This window comes from Planococcus citri, chromosome 1, assembly GCF_950023065.1.
Source record: "Planococcus citri chromosome 1, ihPlaCitr1.1, whole genome shotgun sequence".
NCBI classification, from domain to species: Eukaryota; Metazoa; Arthropoda; class Insecta; order Hemiptera; family Pseudococcidae; genus Planococcus; species Planococcus citri.
In genome coordinates, this window is record NC_088677.1 from 42,322,679 (window position 1) to 42,337,902 (window position 15,224).

Genomic DNA, 15,224 nt, shown 5'->3' on the forward strand with positions numbered 1-15,224 from the left:
AAAGAAACGTATTTTCGCTCGTATTTCATCGATTATTTTTGCTTACCTAGTCAAAAAAAACACACATTAGACTATTGTGCTATTGTTCAGAAGTGAAGTTGATAATTTCGATTATCAGCGATTTCCGTGTCATTTGAGTGAAGTTCCAAATAAGTGTCAAGAATATTTCATCTATGGGTTTCCATCCCCCCTCCCTAAAAAATAATTACATACGTAAATTAAAATGACATAGACCTACCCATCTAATCTTGCATACTAAAACTAATACAAGGGATTTTCACCCATAGACGGGTAATTCGTTGGCTACCATTTTTTTTTGCATTTCATGCGTAAAGTCACTGAATATCGATGAACGTAGCTAACTATTGCTTCATTAATGAAACAAGATGTAGGTGTAGGTAAGGTACTAGGTAGGTGTTGCCCAAATGTACGTATAATATATGTACTGTATTAATTACAAAACAACTATTTCAAATTACAACCTTATCAGTGCGTTTTTCTTTAATCACATTTCTTGTATAGCCGATTCATATCAGTTGGTTACAGGTTGCACTTACTTATACCATATCTTTACCTAGATGAGTTAGGGTGGTTTGGTGTTTGATACGCACTTGCCATTTGCGCAGTAAGTTTTAAAAATCAACTTAGCTAATTTTATTTAATTTTTTATCGCTATCATTCGTCATAATTTCTTAGGAAGATGGACCATCGCAAAAAAAAAGGAGACAAGTTATGGTTTAGGCCAAATGGAGATAGGCTGGGAAAAATTATTGTCTTATTTGCTAGAAAATACGCGATATGATAAGTCTGTGATAGAGTGGGGTTGTGTACATGTTATCTGTCCGAATCTTCGATCATATTTTCAAAACTTGTCAATATAAGTGAACGATGGCATATTTTGTAGCAATCTGTAATATGATAACGATAACGGTTCTCGATTCGTCGTGGTGATGTGAGTCCAAGTACGTTCTCTATTTTTCCATTTCATTATTCATGTACATGACGTTTGGAAAATTTAATTTATGTTATTTAACAATCGTAAACGAAAAATAACAATTTTTTTACACTTACGAATTCGTGTGTCATTGTTTTTCGTTGGTTTTTTACTCGAATACAAATATTATGGTTCGAGAAAAAAATAATGAACTTTTTCCATGAAAATTGTGTTGCATTTCGCGTGCAATTTAAGTGATTTTATAGACATGATAACAAATTAATTATGGGAATTCAAAAAAAGTGTTTTGTGAAGCAAGAAATAAGTATGCGCTTATAGTACTTGTGGCATAATTATGGTCATTGCGTAGAGACATTGTATTTGTACGCGTAAGTATTTTTGAACACATAGATACTATTATCAAGGTATTTTATCAATCAGGTGTGCCTACTTATACTTAGTAAATTAGTTATCTGCAGTTGATATTATTATAAACTTGCGGTCGAATAATTTTGCTTGAGGGTTGAGATTCGTTTTTTTGAATTTTAGCACAGAATCTCAATTGATGAATTCGATAAAAATTTAGATTTCGGGTGGAAAAAAATCAAGAAGTATATATGTATGTAAATTGAGAATCACGTACATTGTTACATTGTTTTTAAAATGTATACTGATGTGGAGGGAGGGAGGGAGGGAGGGAGAATGCATTAATAATTTTCAAGAACATGACAGAACTATGGATACCTATGTAGGTAGCTATAGGTATTAGGTACTAGGTAGTAGGTATACTATGTCGAAATTAACTATATTCTTGAAAAAAAAATGTAAGTTACGAAGGGCTATTTTTTATTATTACTAATTAGTCAAAATATTATTCCGAGGATGAAGCTTGGAAAAATTGTGAGAAGGGCAATATCGTGAAATACATTGTACGTTCAAACTTGAATTTTCAAATTTCAAACTCCAATACAGCTTTCTTTATTTTTCTAATCTAAAATGAATTGTTTCTTCAATTTTTATCAGTTGTTTGGTGTGCAATTTTATCTTATTCTTATTTTTAGAATAGGTACCTACCTACATACTAGTATGTATCTACACACATTCCAATCAGGTTTCAATTTTTTCAGTTTAAAAATTGTATTAAATTCGGTTTTGAATGGTTTATCAAAAGAAATTACAGAAAAAAGTTGTTTGCATTGGTATATCATTTTCAAGGAAGGTGCTAATCTTTCCCAGGCGTAGATTTTGAGTGTGCGAGTGCTATATAGCGTTAACATCTTTTATCTGTTGATAACGGTGAAAAAACTGTCTGTTGAACAGAAAAAAATCACTATATGTAAGTGTCTACTTGTCTAGGTACAGGTATGTACTTATCCATATAATTTATCCCTCCGTTTAATTAATTCCATTGTGAAAATTCTATCCATAAGTTTTTTTTTGTTCAAACCTGGAATATGTGAAATAAGAACTCAATTTTGAAAATTTTCAGGACAATACTGAATGGCTGAAGCTATGAAGCAGCACATGAAATTGTTTTTCGGACAATGAAAGCGAATATCAACTTACTACTTCACGTTTTTCAATTGATTTTCATATGCAAATGTTCGTATATTCAAAAATGTTGCGATAGAAGACAGCAATTGGACGTCAACTTTGAAACGTGTATAGATTTCGATGGCAACGACGGTGTAGAGATGTACGAAACTGGCAGCACATACGATAAAGATGGTATTCACTTCGTGAAAAATGGTGAAAATGACAGTCATCATGTTTGGTGGTTGCCTCCGGATATTAAATTCATTTCATCAAAGTCTCAGTCGCCGGGATTCAAAGTGGTACAAATTCAATTCAGCGAATTAACCGATATGGAATTTTTATTCAATAAGACCTACCCGTGTTCTATTACGGAAAGAGAAATTGTTCCTTTTGCCGATTACGTATTCATTCTTGAAAATGGATCTTTGTTGATTACAAACACAGAAGACAATGTGAGGCCTAAAACGATTCTATTTCCCTATAACTCATATTGTGTGGATCGTGTATCTAGATTGAGTAAAAATCAGAGGAAAGGAAGGCCTGGGCATATTTACGATCACAGTTTTGTCATTTTATTATGTCCTTGTTTGTACATGCCATGTGTTAGAATGTGCTGCAAATGGAAACATTTTTTAAACGTCTCGAAAACTCCGGAAACCTGCGAGTATTCCCCCAATATCACACTCAAATGGAATTTGAAATATAAAGACGATTCTTTCGAAGAAGTCGCTAAACCGCCAGGTAAATTATATACCTAACTACCTAATTCCCAGTTTCTATTCAACTTTAGGTGCCTAGTACCTACCTACCTATTTACTTGCATGCTTATGTTTTATTTAATTTTTTTTTTGATCTATTCGTTTGTTTTTCTGTGTTGTTTTTTTTTCTTAGAAAAGTACAGCACGGTACAAAATCAACCAAAATGCAAACACGGCGAATACTATTTGAATAAAAATTTAAACGATTCGCTAAAATTTTGGATTTTACCTAATGGCAATATTCAAGCCGAAGGACATCCTTTTGAAATAGAATTCGAGGATTACTGTGTTCATTATTGGAATATTAACGGAAGTTTCCAAACCAATTTACGAATTTGTAAAGTACCTGATGAACAGGAGGCTCCTACCGAATTTCAACGTATTTTGTACGGTACCTATTTCGCAATTGGAACTTTCTTTCTGGCTCTAACTCTTTTGATATATGGAGTAGTGAAAGAATTACGATCAGCGACTCATGCACATTATTTAATGGCTCACGTATTTTGCATGTTTGTTTCGTCCTTAACGCTTACCTTCAACGAATTTTTTTTCTCCATTTTTTCGAAACATAATTTTTGCATCATAATTGGTAAGTTTTACATTAATTACAATTACTTATACACATACGAGTATGTTAGCGTTTTTAATGGGGGAAAAATTTGTGTAGAATTTTTCGAAATTTGTAAATTTGTTACCACTTTGTATCTTGTAGGTATGTACTCGTAGTTAGGTACCTACCTATAGTCCTATACCTTAATATTTTATGAGTACCTACATATTTGTATATTATGTTTTTTTTTAAGCTCAAAGATGACCAAAATGATCAGTTTTTATTTTTTAATTTAATGTTTTGTTATCGAACTTCAACGAACAATTATTACATAGGTATGGTATTACACCTTTTTTGTGCCATTTTTTAAATTTTCAATTGTTTTTCCAGCTTACTCGATGCAGTTTTCTTTTATAGCAGCAATGTTTTGGTTGAATGTTCTGTGTATTGATATTTCAGAAACTTTTAAGTGAGTAAGTGTTACAAAATCATTATTAAAAATAAATTGTTATATCAATGATCAATGGTGGCGATAAAGAGACATTAAAGAAGGGAAACGGGTACAGCAAGCAATTTTAGCTCTATGAACAATGGATTACCTCGTGAACGATTTTTTTTTTTGAATGAAGTTTATCTATCAAAGTATATTGTACTTAATTTAAATGCTCATAAATTTGAAAAAAAAAATTGCCTTTGTTTTGAAGAAAGGAGAAAAGAGACACACTCTCTTACTATATATATTGCTCTTGAGATCCCCACTGACATTGACCATTACCTATAATAGGTGTAATTAACTTAATTCACCAAATTATTCTGTATAAACTCATATAGGCAGGTATCTACATACCTATACTTACATAAAAAAATAATTTTTCAGAGGATACTCATCGTCAAGTAAATTCATTTTTCCAAAAAAAGGTAGAAAGTATTTTATATTGAATTCCATTTATGTGTGGGGAGCTAGTTCGATTATAACTGTGATCACGATGATCGCTGACAATACATCCATTTTGGAAAAATCTTTCAGACCAGAATTTGGAGTACGATATTGTTGGTTTTATGGTAAATAATTCGTCCATCGCGTTGACAATTTAGTATTTAGTATTTATCATCATCGTTGTATGATTAATGTGCCTACCTATGTTTTTTTGCAGGCGATACAGCCAAATTTATTTATTTTTACCTTCCTGTGAGTGTGGTTCTCAGTTACAATCTTTACTTATTCCTGTCTACTGCCAGACAAATTATAAAATTGCAGAGGGATTCGAATAGACTGTTTAATCAAGAAAGCAAAAGATACGTGGGGACGCATAATTTCAAGAAAGAAACTCACAAGTAAGAATTTCAAGATAAATTTACCTACCCGTTTTTTTCTCGATTATAAGTACGACTTTTTCACCGAGTTTGTTGGTACATATTTCGTTGAGAAAAAAATAAATTCAACTCATCCAGATTCTCGTGTTTTTTTTCAAGCAATAAAAATAATAAGCTAAAAATTAAAATATTTGTAGTAGGTACCGTAAGAGGATGACCATCCGAAGACTTTTCTCTCTTAGGTACCCTTTTAAGTTTGAAAATATTTTAGAATTGATATTTTTATTTATTTTACGGAATGTAGTATTTTGGTCCTGCATTTTTGACGAATAGATGGACTGTATTTGATTTACAGATTGATGTTGTATGCAAAATTATTCGGACTCATGGGTGTCACGTGGATATTCGAAATATTATCATGGGCTATCGGTGGACCTCCTTACTTCTGGTACGTTACAGATGCAATAAACTCTCTAAGAGGTTTATTTATATTTTTAATTTTTTGTTGTAAGAAAAAAACGTTACTCATGTTTTTAAACTCATTTTTAAATATTCCTAAAACAACGTATCCTCGTACTAGTCAACAATCGAATTCTTCTTCCACAAAAACTGATTGTACGTCCATTACAAATAAAACAAATTCCATTCAATTGGAATTGGCCGAATTTTCTAATCGAAATGAAGAAACGAAGTAATTCGACGAAAAAAAAAACAATAGCGGAAGTACATTATTAATGTACCTACCTACATATGTCATAAAGCTATCGTAAGATAGTTGAAAACAAATACATACATATATAAGTACTTGATATTAATGTATTTTTTTGTTGCACATATTATTTACAATAAACATTTCTTTTGTACAGTCGGCATTCAATTTTAAGGTTAAAAATCAATTTGTCTGTACAAGAGTTGTAGTCTAACATTATTTTACATGCAGTATCAAAATACAGAATTAAGGTTAAGTGATGTGAATCTTGAATATTTTTAAACTTTTGAAACCCAATTAAAATCAAAATCATGCTACATAGTACTTATTCATTTTCAATTCCTCCCAATTTGAACGTAAATCATGATCACGATTGTTATCGAGTCTTGGCAATACTTCACATTTTTCTACATCATTTTAAAAGTAATGTACTCGTTCCTACGTAAAATGTTTTAGCGTAAAAAACTACGAGTATCTTGATTTGTGCTTAACATTTTAAAAAGTACAATAGGGTAAACTATATTAGGTATTAAATATTGTGTTTACGACAAACGATGCGAAACACAAACTTCTGAAGAGGATATCTGTAGTCTGCAGCGTATACCTAATATCCGCATTTTTATAGGATGTGGCCAAAATGTAATTTCAGCAGTTATGTGAAAAAATTGTGAATAATGATTCTAGCCCCTTTATCCTTGCATTACACTTTTATAAACATTATTTCAAAAAATTAAGAGGTAAGTAGAATTTGAAAAATGAAAATTGCTTAAGTAGGGAGGTACTAAATGCACTGTGTATTGCAATATCACCAAATAAAAACTCTGTGCCCTTAAGAGGTTTTTTTTGGCAAAGAGCTGCTGATGGGATAATAATTGAACACTTGGTAGATACTTACGATATACGATAACGCATGAAATCTTTTTTTTACAACTGGAATATTTTTTTCTTCGAATCGTTACCTAGTCGAGAGATAGTTTTTTGAATGATCCACTCATTCCAAAAAGAGCATTCGTATCTTTTGGTTTTCCTTGACGTTTACTTTCGTCTACTCTTTGCAATTCTTCTTTTTTAAACCATTCGACATTATCTTCCAATATTTTTTTAGTTTCAGCTGAAACAGTTCAAATTTTTCATAATTTGAATTATGTACAAAATATAAAATGTTATGTAATTAAATACTCAGTAAACTTGTTGAAGGAAGTTGAAAGCAGGGAGAATGGTTATCAATGCACTGTAGAATTTACCTTGTAAAACTGATAAACTTTCGCCGTCACCTCCGCATTCCTTTGGAATTAAGCTTTTGGGAATATGTTCGTAAACTTCTGGAGAATTGGCTTGATGGAATTGAAACTGTAGATAGGTATATGTAAAAGTAAGAAAAATTTCAGTTCTGAAAATATAATATTACTAATTTGTAAAGCAAAAAAATTATATGAAGGTACAAACCAAAGCTTGCAGGTGTGGTTTCATGAATGGCCTTAGCATGTTCATAACCATATCAATGAATGGAACGACATTCAGCATATGTATTCCTTTCAAACGAACTGGCATGGCATCCTTACATTTTTTTTTTTTTGAACATTTTGTTATTGCTTATCAAAATAATAAAATATCTGATTCGATTTTGTTTATTAATAAAATAGGTAGGAATGTAACACTCACTTGCAGATATGATAAATTTTTTTTCATGACATTCATATTGATCCGACCTACGTGTCCAAGTGATATTCCTTCCAAATCCAAAGCTATTATGTGTCCAACTGAAGTTCCATTTTCAGCATTCCAGATATCAGAATGCATATTGTAAGTTTTTATGATATCAGCCATGATATAAAATTCTGGCTCAATACGTTTCAGTCTTGAATAAAACACATCATACCCTTGAGCTGTTTTCCCAGGTAATTTTGTCATGTACCTAGATTTGAAAAAAATCCTCGAGTCAGGCCTATTAAGTGAATTTTATTTGCTTAATCTAACCATCGTCAAGCGAGCCTTACATTGTTTTCAGTGATTCCTGAACATCTTTTTCAAAAGGATCACGTTTGGAAAAAATTTCAGGAGCGTAGGTACGGATAGTAAAAAAATTTTCGATCGTGGTTTTTGTTGCTTCCAAACGATAGTAGCAACTGTGTAAAAACATAATCACCTGTTGCTCTGAAATTTTAATTAATGCAAGAAAATTCAAACTATAGGTAGGTACATTAATCCAGTCGAAAAACAATACCTACTTGTTTAAAGCGTAACCTAATGTTACAAAAAATGTACTTACTTTTATAAGCATGTATGTAGGTATTGTAGGTAAGTAATAATATATGTATTCAGTATGTAGATGTAATTGTCATACCTGAAATTTCAGGGAGATGCGGTTGTTTTTTAACCCATTCTTGTATATGGTCAATGTCATCTTTTTTCAATTCGGGGTTTTTTTCAAACTCTGCGTTAACGTTAAACATTCTGAAAAGTATAAATTTTTTTCAGTGTCGGTATTTAAAAACGTTTCCAACCGAACTAGTGCAATGAAAATTTACTGCCGAATACCGAGATATTCAGCTGTATTTTCAGTTGACGTTGAATATCAATCATAATTATGATGGGATGTCAAATTATACCTTTTTTTCACTGTTATTGTCATACACGAACCTAAATTACGATTCACAAACACTCTACCCTAATTGCTGATTTGCCTACATTACCTTGAATTCTAACTGATTGTAAATAAATTGCTATAAAGTTCTCATTGTTTCAGTATTAGGCGAGTAAGTATATGAATAACCTATGTTCGTTTCGTTTTCTACGGATTCTGGAAAGTTCATTTTAAATGTGATTCACGTACGATGCATTACAAAAAATTTATAAATCGAAGACGTAATAGGTAATTGGTATATGGTATTCAGTAAAAAAATCTGAATTCGCATTAAATGGAAATAATTATAATATTTCTGCGTTGAATAATTTTCGTCTCCCTTATTCCATTTTCTGAACACGCAGTAACTTAATCGTAAAAAATGCTAGAGATCCGCTAATTCTTCAAGCGCGTAAATGTAAATGTACATATAAGCATGCCTACCTAACTCATTGAGCATAGAAAATAATGAAACAAATAAATGGAGGTATTATACATTTATGTGTATGTATACTGTCTTTTCACATACCTACATTGCGAGATCCTTTTTTTTAAAAGCCAAATTTGAAGTTGAAATATAGGTAGGTAGGTCAATTTAAAAATAATGGTGCATCAGATCATCAGATTAGAAACATATTGTGGTTCAATGCGTTGAGGTTCACTTCACTCATCGTTGTTTTTGTCGGCATCAACTTTTTGAAATTAAAAATAATTAGAACCCAAATAATGAATAGGATTTCAATTTCTGCAAATATGTAGACGTACATATTGCCATTGTATTTTCAATTCTATTTTATTCAATTTTGTGAAATTTCTTTCGCAGTTTCGCGTAGAGCGTTCGCGTTTACGTTCGCGTAACACTGCAGTCGAGGCTGCAGGGCTGCACATTACGAGCATTTCGGTAGATGGCAACAATGAATGTTTATCATTAATGATAACAAATTCGTGAAAAATATTTGAACTGAACGTAAACATGCAAAATGAAGCCGAAATTTTCAGAACTGAGGCAGTTTCGATGCTAGTAAATTATGCGGTGTGATGAAAAAGTGAAAAATGTGAACACATATGTTTTTAAGTAAGAGAAGTTCTGCTCATAAAATTTTTCCGTGCTAAAAATATTGTACTCTGCGAAACACCAAATGTGAAAACGTTTGTGCACCATTATAACCGGTGAACGGAGTGGTCTATACATTACATTTTTCAGCAGAATTCGAAAAATATGATGAAGATGAAAAGTTTATCTTACTATGTCCCTCTGCTATTCATATTGAAAGCGACAAAAGGATATGATGTACCAACAGTGGGTAAGAATGATTTAAAATTGATATTGATTCGTATGTACATACATATAGATCTGTGAAATATATTGAGTAGGCAATAATATTTCTCTATACACTTTGTGTGAATTTATACACGATAGAATATCTAAATTTTCAGAATTATATTAAATCAAAATGAATACTTACATTGTTTTGATGGAGAATAATTCGAGTTATTTTGTTGCTGCTGAACTGAAAAAGTAAACTATTTTGATACAAAAGTCAAGTTTTTTTACTCGACTCTTTCATTATTATTTTACTCGTGCCTAATGATAAAGTTAACAAAGTCACTTGAGTACGTATTTCCGCGTAAATAAAATATTGAAAAACAGTACGCTGACGTCAAACTTGAGACAAAAAACTATAAGCAGGTTTTAATTTAAAATTAGATGGGAAACGGACAAGATGTCTGTTGTCCTTGAAGATCAAACTGGTTTTTATTTTGGTACATTTTTGAGATTTTTGAAACATTTGAATCACGTTGACAAATATTTGTAAGTTATGCTATGTCATTCGTTTTAGATAATTTTTTTGAGTTGTGTAATCCGCATCTCACAAAAATCATGATACGTATTCAGGTATTTCAGTTCTTGTTGCCACTATCAATCGTAAAGTTACTGTTAAGAGACCGAAAAAATGTCAACTTTTTAAATTTATTTTTATTTTACAGCTATCGTAGGATCAGGAATCGGAGGATCATCATGCGCTCATTTCCTTCGCGAATTGATGGGCGATACGGTCAAAATAGACGTTTATGAAGCTGATAAAATTGGTGGAAGATTGGCCACACGGGACTATAAGGGGGGTACATATGAAGTTGGAGGATGTGTGATTCATAGCAGGAATAAATACATGAGTTACTTCCGGGATAAATTCGGTAAGAAGGTGTGTATTTTGAAATGAAAATTGAAGGATTTATTTTCAAAGTGGCGATTTTTTTAGAGCTCGAAGAAACTAAAGAACGTTCTGAATATGCAATCGGAATTTATGATCAAAATGGTATTGAATTCATTTCCAGCGAATGGAAGTTGGTGACCTTTGCGAAGATGCTTTTACGCTACGGTTATTCTTTATTCAAACTGGATTCATTTATTGAAACAATGTTGGATGAATTCGATAGGTGATGAGATATTAATGAAGTACAGAATTGTTCCTTTTCTTGTTAATGAGACAATAATCTAAAAATATGTACGTATGCAAATTTGTAGGATATACGAACTTCAACTTCAAGGTAAATCATTCGAAACAGTTGAAGATTTATTGGGTTCCGCTAGTGCTAACTTTTTGAAGTACTTGAACATTGATTCTGAAGATGGATTCTCGAAAATCGCCGGTATTAATGAAGTAACGATAAATGACTTGGTCAGAGGATCTTTAAGAGTAAATTATGGACAAACCACTAACGTCCATTTATTTGTTGGTAGGTAATTGAAGCATTTTTAAAAAATTTAATTTTGAGAATATTGTTGGTTTTAATTCTACATAATAATGTGCTGGAATGAAACCATTTGAGGCATTTCTGTGAAAGCCTAATATGAGATATCCTCCAGATCCAAATACTTATTAATGTAGTCTCAATCATTTCAGGTTCCGTTTCCGTCGCGGGAATGACTGGTAAATTATGGTCCATTGAAGGAGGAAACAAAAAAATTCCAGAATTATTAATTAAAAACAATTCCGTTAATTTTATCCATAACAAAGTTATAAGAATCATATTCAATGATGAAAATGAAACCTACACCGTTGAATCCATTAACCAGAAAAATGGAGATGAATTATCAAACACTTATAAATTCGTAGTTTTAGCACATCCTATCACGGACGATTGTAAAGATCCTATTGAATTCATCAATTTCCCCAATCCGATTAAAGTGAAAGGAAAATATCACCGGACTGTTTCTACAATATTAGCTGGTAATTTGAATGGGAGTTATTTTGGAATAAAAGAAAAAAAAGTGCCTGATTTAGTAATCAATAATGACGTGAGTAAAGTGATAAATTCAGTAGGAAGAATTAATCCAGTTAGTACTTCGAAACTGAGTGAAAGTAATGTATGGAAAATTTTTAGCAAAAGACCTCTTACTGAAACTGAATTGGATGATTTATTTTCTGAGCGTAGTCCGTGTTCTGTCGTCGATTGGTTAGCGTATCCTCAGTATACCGATCTAGGAGTATCGAGTAAATTCATTTTACATCCCGGGTTGTATTATATTAATGCTATTGAATGGGCTGCTAGTGCGATGGAAATGAGTGTTATTGGAGCAAAAAATGTTGCATTATTAATCTCAAAAGAGTTGTCTATTCAAGTTGAAAATGAAAAGAATTTTATGAAAAATGAGCGAAATGAATTATGAACTTTTGTTTCTACGTAAACATCTACAATATTTTCGTAAATTGCCCTGTGATCTGTGATATTTATACTGATAGGTACATATTTTACTTCTTATTTGTTTCAAAGTTAGAATATTGTAAAATTATGTAGCTTCTTTTCATCGAAAATAATATGTCTGTACCTATTCAATTGTTTGCTTGTATATTGTATTCCACAATTTCTAATTCCTCGCCCATAGATGTCCATACGTATGGAGAGAAATTTTGTAATGAAATTGTAGCGCAAATAACATACGAATTTTTAAAGATTGAATTTTCTCTTTTGCAACTTGTGCATTTTGGGGCATAGATTTCTGATTTTTGATTTGCTTAATGAAAATTGAATTAAATTTCAAAAAATGTTTTCTTCTTTCGAACATAAAAGGATGAGCTATCTATAGGTACTGAACTTAACCGTAAACGTATTCCCGTAACTTAAGAATGAGACTGGTTTGTGGTTTATGCTAAACTTAATGTCCGTTAACATAAAAGTTGCCTTTGTTTAACTTCTAGGGTCAAGTTTAAGGTTACGGTTAAATCAGTTAAATTCAGTATAGCCGGTCCTATTAAAAAAATAAAAAATATAAATTCGAATTCGCGGGAAACGTGCGTCGTTATCAGCAACCAATGGAAACGAAGTAGCTGTATTTCTTGAGAGCGATTGGCTTGGAATCATTGGAATTGTGTTACGCACGTGCGTTTGCATAACTGCCGGGATACCGCGAATGTCCTTTATTTAATTTTGGGCAGAAGCAGAGGTGTAACGATTACGATTATAATCGATTATCTCCGATTAATAATCGCCGATTATTTATAATCGGCCATAATCGATTAATCGCCGATTAATCGGACCTTTGGGTAATTTTTTAAAATTAATCCAAATCTTGATTTTATGTCTTCCTTTTGGTTTTAATTTGTTATTTGATGTTTCATATTTTCATTTTCTCTTCAATCCTTTCATTACAATTACTTTTTGAGTAAAAAAATGGAAATGAAAATTGTTCAGATAATGGTTCAGAAAACATTAATGGCGATGACTGACGTCACTCAATTCCAACCAATCATGGAACAGCAAATTTTTTTGGCCGAATAATCGCCGATTAATCGATTATCCTCCGATTAGTCCGATTATTTTGGGACGAAATGATCGATGCAGCATCGATTATAATCGTTACACCTCTGGGCAGAAGTTCATCAACCCTTTTTTTTTGGTGAATAATTCAATTTGTAATACTTCATTTATCATTATTCTGATAATTCAGTTCTTGCTTTCGTATATGCTTCGATCGAATAAATTGATTAGACTGTCATTCAGTTGATTAATACTTCGTCGCGACTCGCGTTGTGCCAAATTGCCAATTTAATTTTGATATGATAAAATAAAATGATGAGATTAGGATTGAACGAATGTGTTTCTGTGTATCGCTCTTCGCCTGTATATTTGTCAGTTTGATAAGTTGTATTCACTCAACATTGAGCTGGTTTTATTAATGTGATTGATTCTGTTTTCTCTCATAACAGATACACTAGATCACCTCGAATTCAATCGAACATGAACATTGTAACGAACCCAAAAATTTCACTACTGGATGATTTCAATGTGATAACGCAAGTAGGTAATTTTCTTTTTGATTTCAGTTCAATTTTTCGAAGTTTAGTTATTCATATATTTTAATACATACCAATTTGTATTCTTGATTTCATTATACTTCATCCCTATATAGGCTAGGTCAAATCACTGAAGAAACGCTCGTCCAGAAAAAGCTTGTTTCTCCAGAGGATGCGATGAAATTGAATAAGATAACTGAAAGTATGTCTATAGTTTAGTATTGATGTGATTTGGAATAATTTTAGATAAGTACTATCTGCAACAATGCCAATATTTCTGTTATGCTTTTCAGACTATTTGTGCTCACCTCATATGAATGTTCATATTGTTCATGATATTGATTTTGTACGCTTTAAAATAAGAGATCTTGAGACCGGAATTACTTTATTTGAAATCGCCAAACCAACATTTTCCTCTGGTAAGTATTGAATCGGTTTGGATGTTCATATTTTATAATATTACGAAACAAAAAACCGTTCAATGTACACAGTAGAAAATGGATGCTTCGAGAAAGAAAACAGTGATACAAACCCTAACGCTGGTCGTTTTGTTCGTTATCAGTTATTCCTCAATTCTTGAAGCTCAAATTAGTTGGAGCAACGTAAGTTATATGCATTTTTGAATGATCATTGATCAATATATTATGTATTAAATTAGATAGCCACTTACACTTAGTCTAATTTGAATTCATTTTCCAGTGTTGAATTTACAGTGGGTAATGTTCCTGTGAACAACTTCCACATAATTGAAAGGCATTTCTTTCGTGATAAGCTATTGAAAACATTTGATTTCAAATTTGAATACTGTATTCTTAATAGTAAAAACACATGTGAACATATGTATCTATTAGTTCCTCGCTCTTTCTGAAAAACAAAGTAACTGTTACCACCACTTTCTCTCTAGTAGATTTCAACATTTTGATATAATTCTAAGTTATTTCAATTGCTGTGTGTTTTAGTGCAAGAAATGATAGAAAATCCATTTGAAACACGGTCTGATACTGATAGCTTTTATTTCGTTGAAAATCATTTGATGATGCATAATAAAGCCGATTATGCTTATGATGGTGGCCTGTAATGAAGTTTAAAATGATTACAAGCTAATGCGGATATTCATTTGTGGATGCCAACTTTTTGATGTCATCTCATCTGAAAAATGATACCTATAGACCCCATGCCGACTTCAAACTTTGTAAGGTTATTTGGTGTAACTTTTGCAGCATAGTTGAATTTCAGTTTTGAGTGCATTCGCCTTCGCTGTGATATGACCTACTCATCCTCTCTTGAAAAATGAACAAACTGCTCAAATTTTTTCTGTATATTGATATTCCCACAAATGGTACCGATTTGTGGTAAAATTTTGAACGTGATTGTTCTTGTAGCTTTAGATCAGTGAAATAAAATTTATATTGTCAGGAGATAGAGGGGGCGGGGCATAAAATCAGTTTATTAAGGGTATATCTAAAATTTCTAAAATGTTTCTAGCGCAAATATAATGATGGG

General features: G+C 31.9%; 3 protein-coding genes across 10 annotated transcripts; 2 read left to right on the forward strand and 1 right to left on the reverse strand.

The window, feature by feature from the left end:
* Positions 1–522: 522 nt before the first annotated feature.
* LOC135832029 (G-protein coupled receptor Mth2-like) lies at positions 523–5,852 on the forward strand. 4 transcript variants are annotated; one of them, XM_065344987.1, is made up of 7 exons: positions 523–625; positions 2,424–3,211; positions 3,362–3,817; positions 4,169–4,247; positions 4,656–4,840; positions 4,933–5,113; positions 5,448–5,852. In XM_065344987.1, exons 2-7 carry the CDS (start codon positions 2,479–2,481, stop codon positions 5,785–5,787), a joined length of 1,974 nt encoding a protein of 657 aa, XP_065201059.1. In that variant the 5' UTR covers positions 523–625; positions 2,424–2,478; the 3' UTR covers positions 5,788–5,852. The 4 variants fall into 4 exon arrangements, with proteins under 4 accessions (XP_065201059.1, XP_065201058.1, XP_065201057.1 ...); XM_065344986.1 differs by lacking the exon at positions 523–625 and adding an exon at positions 766–962; XM_065344985.1 differs by lacking the exon at positions 523–625 and adding an exon at positions 767–1,323.
* Positions 5,853–5,890: 38 nt separating this feature from the next.
* On the reverse strand, positions 5,891–10,086 carry LOC135832031 (alpha-tocopherol transfer protein-like). 2 transcript variants are annotated; one of them, XM_065344993.1, is made up of 7 exons: positions 9,891–10,086; positions 8,146–8,255; positions 7,799–7,955; positions 7,464–7,716; positions 7,248–7,358; positions 7,046–7,151; positions 5,891–6,912 (listed from the first exon to the last, which is right to left on the reverse strand). In XM_065344993.1, exons 2-7 carry the CDS (start codon positions 8,252–8,254, stop codon positions 6,761–6,763), a joined length of 888 nt encoding a protein of 295 aa, XP_065201065.1. In that variant the 5' UTR covers position 8,255; positions 9,891–10,086; the 3' UTR covers positions 5,891–6,760. The 2 variants fall into 2 exon arrangements, with proteins under 2 accessions (XP_065201065.1, XP_065201066.1); XM_065344994.1 differs by lacking the exon at positions 9,891–10,086 and having other exon boundaries at positions 8,146–8,361.
* Positions 9,238–14,560, forward strand: LOC135832030 (prenylcysteine oxidase 1-like). Of its 4 annotated transcripts, none has more exons than XM_065344990.1 (10): positions 9,238–9,728; positions 10,414–10,620; positions 10,686–10,863; positions 10,952–11,163; positions 11,331–13,324; positions 13,635–13,729; positions 13,838–13,923; positions 14,015–14,140; positions 14,213–14,323; positions 14,421–14,560. In XM_065344990.1, exons 1-5 carry the CDS (start codon positions 9,644–9,646, stop codon positions 12,095–12,097), a joined length of 1,449 nt encoding a protein of 482 aa, XP_065201062.1. In that variant the 5' UTR covers positions 9,238–9,643; the 3' UTR covers positions 12,098–13,324; positions 13,635–13,729; positions 13,838–13,923; positions 14,015–14,140; positions 14,213–14,323; positions 14,421–14,560. The 4 variants fall into 4 exon arrangements, with proteins under 4 accessions (XP_065201062.1, XP_065201061.1, XP_065201063.1 ...); XM_065344989.1 differs by having other exon boundaries at positions 13,635–13,725; XM_065344991.1 differs by having other exon boundaries at positions 13,635–13,725; positions 14,216–14,323.
* Positions 14,561–15,224: the final 664 nt, after the last annotated feature.